The sequence below is a fragment of the Zootoca vivipara genome, chromosome 15 (assembly GCF_965207765.1).
Source record: "Zootoca vivipara chromosome 15, rZooViv2.hap1.1, whole genome shotgun sequence".
In the NCBI taxonomy this organism is placed as follows: Eukaryota; Metazoa; Chordata; class Lepidosauria; order Squamata; family Lacertidae; genus Zootoca; species Zootoca vivipara.
The window spans coordinates 22477050-22486161 of record NC_142598.1 but is presented as its reverse complement, the minus strand read 5'-3'; the positions used below and the strand labels follow the sequence as shown (position 1 = coordinate 22486161).

The window sequence follows — 9112 nt, the reverse complement described above, 5'->3', positions numbered from 1 at the left end:
ACAAATATATTATGAGAACAATCTGTGAAGCCTGTGGGATTTAAACTTAGCTTCCCAGGGGATGCTGTTGAGAGTCTGTCAACAAGGGCATTCGAAATATACAAAGCTTTGGATTATGGGCTGTAATGGTAATAGCCGTGCATTGGCACCTTTGCCACTAGAATATCCTTCTCAGTCTAATAATTTTGGTCATTCTTCATTCTTCTTTCCAATGCTTTTTCCATGAGTCAAGCAAATGTCGACCTCCGGTCCACCTCCACCAAAACCCTACCGATCACCCTTCCAGTTCTGGAATCATTGGCCTTGGACAGAAACAACCCCACTGGAGCCAGGAGAAAGAAATCTTATCACCTTTTAATTTACTGGGCTGACTCAGTGCCAGAGCAGCAGTTAGAGGCATTAGAGCAGAGACACAACTACTGTGTCAGAGCATGAGCAGAACCAGGGTATCTGGTTACACATCCCCCCCACAGTGAGCCTTTAGCTGGAGCACTCGCAACTTCAGTTTTGTCCCATTCCATGATCCTGTAACTGGGAAGCAGAAGGGAAGGCACCTCCCCCGGGATGCCCAGTTTCCCCATTTGCAGACACTGGATATGACTGGGGACAACCGTCCAAAAAGGACTTTACGGTATCAGCAGACAGTGGTGAGTACACTAGTGTTGCATATTTCTCATTTACCTTGGGCACCAGCCAGGGAGCCTTCCAATTGTTGTCTCGTACCCAGTAATACTTGAGAACCACTGTTTGGGATGCGTTTAGTTGTCCAAGCATCACGGAAAACCAATGTAAAACGTGAAAAGTCATTCCTACGCTTTCTGGGTGGAGAGAAAATCCTTTGATTGTTTGAGAGGCAAAAACAAAAAACAGCGTTTCTCTCTCCCCAAACAGATGTCCAAGCAATTAAGTTCACTTAAGAGATAACTTGCAGTTTGGTTTTTGCCTGTGCTGGATCGGGAGGTAAGGTTGTTTGAGGTTAGAAGTTAGAAATAGTGCCATTTAGCTTCCAGTTGAGGTGAAAAGTTGCCCCAGGATAAGGAAAAGGCAATAAAACTAATGCTTGAGTGCTTCAATCTTTGTAACACCCGTTGCAGTAAAATTACTCTTCTGTCTTCCATCTATTGTGCTGGCAGCTATAATGTTTGAGTGGTTTGAGGTTACATTAGTATTCTGTTCTATGTTGCTAAGCAGGAAAATGTTCAGCTCTTAGATTATGGATTCTGTTTTTATTTGTATAATCTTGGAAGATTCCTTTCTCCAGGGTATGCATGGGGAATTACTGATGAATATTATTGAAGGTGTCTTAGCTACTTCTTTGAATGATCACTGCCAGTGACCTGTATACTGTAATGCAAAATAATGAGTGCTCTGTGTTGTTGTGCAGAAATGATTAAGCAGTTTGCTCAGACTGGCAGTGGTTATCCAAGGTCTTGGGCAGAGGTCTTTCCCAGCTTGTTACTGGAGAGTCTTTTAACTGGCGATACCTGAATGGTGATTCTGTTTGCTGCCTTGAGCATGTCAGTGAAAAGGCATTATTATCAATCTAAAAAATTAAATTCTCACCACTCCAGAAAAATTTGAATGATGGAATCACAGGAGATGGACAGATAATGTGGGGAAAGTGGTTGCATGACACATTCGTTGTATTTGCATGTTTTTAGATATACTGTATGCTGAGAAAATCTTTGGTATACACCTTAGAAACGGTGTTAGAAATTCAGATATAGAAGCTACGTGCCAAATGACTCTTTAAACCAAGGTTGCAGCCACCAAAACGGAATGTCTAGTTGCCATTTTGGGACAAGATGGCTCTACATTCTTATTTTTCAAATGATGGACTGACTGATTGATTCTCAGTTAAACATCTGGATAGTTCAGATGACAATCTTGAGCTAGGCTAAGAGCTTTGAGAAGAAAAGTTACTTGATCCAGGGACAGTCCATATATACATATTGACCTATACAGACTTATTTAATAATAATAATAATAATAATAATAATAATAATAATAATAATAATTATTATTTATACCCCACCCATCTGGCTGGGTTTCCTCAGCCGCTCTGGGTGGCTTCCAACAGAAAAATAAAACACAGTAATCTACCGGTATTAAACATTAAAAGCCTCCCTAAACAGTGGTGACTGCTTCTGCTCAGGCTGCACAGAAAAAGCATTTGGCTCTTGAAATTCATTTTGATGGTGCAGGTAAAATACAACTGATAAAATTCTACAGGTTGTGGTATTAGTGTGTGAAAACAGTCAAGATCTAACGATCCCCAGGCATGCACCTCCAGATGGTGGTGTCAGGCACCATCCTGGCACCCAGGTATCTTCAATTGGTTGCAAGTGGCCGATAGCCAGGTGCAAAATGCACCTGGCTCCTGGTTAATTTCAAACACTGGTTAGAAACATAACTTGTTACTTAAATGTTTTGGTAGTAATGGAACAAACTAATAAAAATGTTGAAATTGTATTGGTTTGTAAATTTCAATTAAAAATAAGCCAGTTATTGGCAAGGGATATCCTTTCTTGGGGCAGGATATTGGACTAAATAGCCCACTGCAGGCCTCCCTATGCCACACCAAACAATAACCCTTCATGCATTCTCATGGCATAGATTCATTTCAGTGGATGCGGTAGATCTGTGGAAATGCTGTTAGCGTATTTGGGCAGTGGTGTTTTGTGGACATAATAAAGGTGCCATGCCCATTAAAAGTTCAGTGGGATAGTGTTTGTTATGGAAAGGATCGTAGAGTGGGCCTACAGTTAAGACTGCGTTATTATAGGTTACCAGAACAAGCGATATTTAACAGGTCCTGAGAGAGACTGACAGGCCATACAGTAATTCATAACATAGCAATAACTCAAGGCAGCTTTATTGCATTACAGTTAATGCCAAATACCCAGAAAAGCTTCAGCTTGAAGCCAGGGATACTTTGTGCCAGCTGTCATCCACTAGGCTCATTTTTTCTAAAGGTGAAAATAAAATAGTATAAAAATTTAATCACATTGATTTATTCACACAAAGTGAAGCATTTTGGCATAGTTGTGATGTGGGTTGGGCTATGAATTGGTGTAAGTTTCTTCTTCAGCTGAGATATTTGGCCTGTAAGTAGGGGCTGGTTCAAACCAACAAGCAGTACTTGTGGCTATGAGGGTTGCCAGGCTAATTGGTATATTTCCTTTGGGGAAAGAACAATTGTACTATCTTAGCCAATAGTCCTTGCTGTGTTATTAGATGCCTGCTGAATACTCTCCACCCAGAGACTTGAGTTGGCATCCATCTGTCTTGAGCAACTATCAACTACACACTTTTAAAATCTTGCTGATTTTATCTATTTACTGATAATTATTTTATTTTTGTATATCGCTTAGAGATTTTTAATGATGTTTTACTGTTTTTTTCTAAATAAATAAAAGCCTTCCTGTGTCTGCAAACAGGAAAACTCAAGACACTGAAAACATGCCCCATTCGCCCACAAAATGGAGGGAGCTGTTGTCATGTATTTTTACATTTATTTTATGAATTTGTTGTTAGTTGCCTTGAGTGCTTTTTAAAAAAAAAGCAGAAGAGAGGGATTTAAAATAATTGTCATGCAGGGCAGCAAAAATAGCTTGAGCTGGCTCTGCTGTATATGAAATACATCACTGACTCATTTGTGTTTTGGAAATGCTTTTTGAGAATGGCGACTCTCTCTGTGACTCTGGTGAGTGTAACGTTCAGTAGACCAGACACCAGTCTGAACTCAACCACTTTCATGCAAGCATCTCAAATGTAAAAGAGAAACACTGGCACCACTTTATGACACATTCTGCTCAAGGCCACATACCCTACTTTATAGAGGTATGTCCCCTGTTTGGAGAGTAGGGAGGGTTTAGAAGTTTCCCAGTTTAACACTAGGGTAGCAGGCTGAGGAGGCACATAAGTCACCTCGTCATGAACTTCTTTGCTATTGGAAGAGGCATTGCATTTCTGCTTAAATTACTGTAATTTTTAAATCTGCATCTATACTTGTAAACTAGTATATGTACATATTCAAATCCGTGACCCCTTTTGTCTCTTTTTGGGAGATGCATTTCTTCAATTTTGGCAATGTGCTTAGTGACCAAACTAAGCTAGAGACTCCAAGTTAATCAGGACTAATGCGGGATTTCAATTTCCAGTGTTCGTTATGGACAGATCACTTCCTTGTGAGGTTTAGACATGTGATGTTTTTGACTTTCCACATGAGTGGTGGACCGGTTATGACAGCCACCTCCAGAGATTCCTGGATTTCTGAAGGGCACTGAATAGTTTCCAGTTTGCATAAGTGGTACCCTTGTTGAGCCCTGGTCACTCTGTGTGGAAGTCGGAGAGGACCTGGTAGAAAGGGAAATACCAAATAGCTAGAAGGAAGAAGAGATTTTTGATGGGCTGTGCAGGCAATCTCAGTGCATCTTATTTTGATGCCCAGCTGTTGCTGGACACCCTTTTAAAAAGTGATAGATGAGATCTTATTAAAGCTCCATTTATATAGTCCACCACTTTCCCCTCATGCTTAAGACCTCGCTGTGGTGGCCGCTCCCTTTGCTATTTCAAAGTTGCAGGAACTATTTGCCATTTTAGGGCTGTTTGGAAGCTTTAGCCAGCGCCAAATGCAGCTGTCCATGTGTCAAGCTATATTTCTTTTGGGTGTTGGGTGTGTCCCAGTTTCTGTGCCATAAAGGAATGGCAGCAGAGAGTTCTCTCAACGGGTGGTGTAACAAATCTACTCCACTTGCTGAAAACAGCTGATGCCATTTTTACATAAACTGTTTTTATTTGTACACCCATATAGGATGAGAGAGGATCTACCTCATTCAACCTTAAAGCTAATATTGCAATTTCAGCCTTGTTAAAAAATGCAATAGTCACATGTAAGATCATGGAAGTCTTTTTATTTCCGAACACCTTAAGTTGATTCAGACCATCTCCAATCTAGAAATGTATGTCAGGGCTCTATTGATCCATTTGTATGGTGTTCTGTATATCTGTGGTCCTTCATTCTCATTTTTAAAGCCTGAAGTGGGCATTTGTTTAGCTAAGAACTATCTCCAGCACTGAGAGATGTTCAGGGAACCAAGATGGCTGAGCTTGGCTGTTCCAAAATATGCTGGCAGACAAATATGAAAGCACTCTGGTAACTTCCAAAATGGATTATTGCTCTAGACACCCCACATTAGTCAAATGTTTAGTCATTAGATGCACTGAAATAAATGAATATGACTAACTTAGGTTCATTAATTTCAGTTAGTTTACTCTGAATAGAACTGGGTTGAATACAACTCAGTGTTTCCTGTTTGTTATGTTCCTATTTATTGTTGGATCTAATATTACCCAGCTGATATTTTGACCACATGGAATGCTCATTGTCTTTCAGGTCTGAGCACAGGCAATAGAGAGTTAAGGTATGCTAGAAGTAGCAGCAGCACCACTGAACATTTTAAGAATCCTAAGTTACTCCTGCATGGACAAGGGCAACAGCAAAGTCCTCATTTGGTTGCCGGGATAATTTCAAGTTGTTAACAGTGTCTCAGGTTGCTTCCAGACAACCTGTTTGTTGAGCATTCATCCTGATTTGCTTGCACAAGATGTGCAGGGAGGTTAGATGAGGTCAGCAATTTAAAGAGCAGTCTTTCTGATTTGTTGTACAAGAGCACCAAATCAACTTTTAATTGTGTGCAAGCTGAATTTGCTGGAATGTGATTGAATCCCACTCCAAAACAGTGACCGTCTTGTTGTTAGTGCCCTGTGAGTCAGGTTTGACTAATTTGCACTAAAAAAGGCAAACTTACTGAATGTGCCGCTCCCATGTGACCAGGGCAGTCTCAAGCAGGTCGGGCGCCCTCGCACTGAGGCGCTGAGATTGCTCCGGCGCCCCCGCAGCGCGCAGCATGGCTTTTGCGCGGCTTCGCCACGCCGCACCCCACCTACCGGCCTGGCACCCCGCACCACTGGGACTATACCTAGAGCCGGCCCTGCATGTGACACTTCTCACTTGATTAGGCACTTCATCTGAGTGTTTCCAGCCATTATATACCAGCTTCTTAAGGTGTAAGGGGGGGGGGTTAGAGTCCCTACCTCTACAGCTACTTCGTTCCACACTGGGCAGCTTGAAAAAGTGCCACTGAAATTTTGATAAAGGTAAAGGACCCCTGGATGGTTAAGTCCAGTCAAAGGCAACTGAGGTGCGGCACTCATCTCATTTCAGGCCAAGGGAGCAGGCATTTGTCTGCAAACAGCTTTCCAGGTCGTGGCCAGCATGGCTAAACTGCTTCTGGCACAACGGGACAGCATGATGAGTGTCAGAGAGCGCACGGAAATGCCATTTACCTGAAATTTAGGTACACTGAAATTTAGGTCACCTTCATAGAGAATCTCAAGCTGCTGTTGAGCAGCTATGCATGCAGGACAAGGAGCTGCGGTTGAGCAGCTTCTCAAAAAAGTCACTTGGGTTTATGTCTGGGGGTGGACAGAGGCAGAGAAACCATTGCAACTACATAAACCTAAAGTGGCTATTTGGATCCCACACTTTATCCAAAAATCACTCTGAATATTCAACTTTGATTCCTCCTTCCTTCTTTGAGTTGCCCTTTGTTTGGCTTTATTATTTAATGCTAAAAGGTGTATCCTACCAGCTGGCCCGGATATGGCATCTAACCAACAACAGAAATAGATGTGCAATAAAAAGTGATTCAAACAATAAAATATTAAACAAATGAATAATTCAAGCAACCTTACAAAGTATTAAAAACAGCCAGCCAGCACTGGAAAGAGCGTTCCAAACAGCCAAACTAAATGTGCGCCAGATTCCCAAGATCAGGAGCCCTCATTTGTGCTGAAAATAGAAGTAAGCAGTGAGAGTGAACACTTAATCTGGAGGGGAGAAGCAGAAGGCAGAGGATGGGTTACTTAGCCCTTACCCTCCTGCTGCTGTTCGCCTGCACTTCTTTCCCCCATCATTCATCCCCAACAAGCACATCTATGCAGCCCTGCTTTGATAGCCATTCTCCTCCTAGCTTGGTCCTAAACTACTACTACTACTACTTCTTCTTCTTCTTCTTCTTCTTCTTCTTCTTCTTCTTCTTCTTCTTCTTCTTCTTCTTCTTCTTCTTCTTCTTCTTCTTCTTCTTCTTCTTCTTCCACTCGTAGCTGAGTAAGATTGTCTTCCATAAACATGGTTTTAACAATGAGTCCGTAAGTGGCTGTGGAGGCCAATTCTGGATCCACAGTGGGGACATTGGTTTCCGGGCAGGAATTGATCACGGTGTGGATTTGCCAAGCGTGCCTTCCTTCCTCTTAGCACGTTTCTCCCTTGTGTCCTGAGTTTGAGTGTCTTCAGAGCCCATGACACCTTTGGTAAAGGCTGTTCTCCAACTGGAGCACTCGCAGGCCAGTGTTTCCCAGTTGTCAGTATTTATACTACATTTTTAAAGATTTTGTTGACCACCAGCATTACGCTTTCCATTTTAAGTTCGGAACAGGAATATATTTACTGGCTGCCTGTCAGTCCTCAGTGTACTGTCCAAATTGGCCTCACTCATCAGGGAGCAAACTGAGGAGGAAATTGTTTCTTGTTGCTGCTTGTCTTGTCTCTGACAGTGAAGCCACCTGAGGCAGGGCCTCATCTGAAATTCTTAGCATCCAGGGAGCCACATTGGACATCCACGCAGGCTTCAAAGGTTGACACCAAAGGGTGAATTGAAACTAACTGGGTTTCACTGAAACTCTTGAGGACAGGTGAAACGTGCTCACTTTTAAATACCTGGCTGCTGCATTCTAGATAGCCAGCCAGCTGAACAACAAATTGAATCATTATGTGTGGGTGATAGCTGGCGGGCCGGCTGCCTTCATTGAAGAGGCTTCCCCAAAAGAGCAAAACACAAGGATCTGTTTTTGCACAATCTTTATTTCAAATGATAGATATAAATGCTTTCTAACAAAACTTGTCCATGCAATTTTTTTAAGTATTAGGTCTGCACTGCGCTGTCATGTGCAAACAGTGGAAATAAAGCCCAAAACCCACAAGTTGTATCCATATATGTTGGTCATGCCCAGTGGATCCCCTCTGAATAGGGCTAACATTGGATTCAGCTACATATCTTAATACTTAATTAATTGCAATGTGTAATTAATTCATTGCAATGTGTATGACAGTCATGAAAACATGTTTGCTAAATTCCTTGGCCTCAAAAATATGAGATTCAGTGTCATGTTCACTCTTTCAATGGCCTTATTTCATGATCCCCCTGCAACTCCAGTGCATTGTGGGAAATTTTAGGAGAAGCTTGTTCAGTGTAGACAGAGCCCATCTATCAATGGCAATTCCTTCATGAAGTCATTAGTCGTTATATTTATAGTACATGGCTGGCCGACTAGGACCAGTTGAAGATTTTGACACACTTTTCATAAGCAGTTTCATGTTGAGTGCATTGCAGGAAGTCATCCAAGAAGTTTCCACAACAGTCCTCATCTTGTTTTTATGCTGCGATTTGTTTTTGTTTGTTTGTGCTTTGAGCTCTTTGGTTAGCAAAGGATAACTGATTAAAACTGCACACTTCCTTCTGTACCGTATTGCATTGAGAGTCAAAACTATTAATTCCCAAATGGGAGCCCTGTCCTGATCACCATCCTGAATGCACCAAGATACACCTCACTGCTGTTAGTACAATTTGATACCCCAGACATGTGATTTCCTTGTCAATATTCCTTCACCTTGTTTGCCCGGGAGACTAATTTTGCATGACACTTTTCACAGTTCCTGCCACAGATCATCACAGAGGCTCACATCCATAGTTGGTCTCTAAGGTGCTACTGGAAGGTATTTTTCTATTTTATTTTTATTTTGTTTTGACGGCAGACCAACATGGCTACCTACCTACCTGTAGCTCGCATCCAGGTTAGTCAGGTGAAATTGTTCCTGTAAGCTGTCAGTGGCTTGACGTGCCTGGCTCCTTGAAGTTTCTTTACAGCTGCTCCACAGGAGAGCACTAGACTCCCAGTGGAGTTTTAAGTCACATTTTAAATTTAAACCCCTCACATCCTTAAATGTGGCAACGCTCGTAGCTTTGGACCAACTCATTTTGCAAACCAC

At 42.0% G+C, this 9112-nt stretch overlaps 1 protein-coding gene across 1 annotated transcript in view; it reads left to right on the top strand.

Moving 5' to 3' along the window:
• Positions 1-464: 464 nt before the first annotated feature.
• CLCN1 (chloride voltage-gated channel 1) overlaps positions 465-9112 on the top strand; it is a 93298-nt gene continuing 84650 nt past the window's right edge. The window contains exon 1 of the mRNA XM_035140599.3: positions 465-647. Coding sequence (XP_034996490.3) covers positions 597-647 — 51 coding nt within the window. The 5' untranslated portion in view covers positions 465-596. The remainder of the gene's footprint in view (positions 648-9112) is intronic.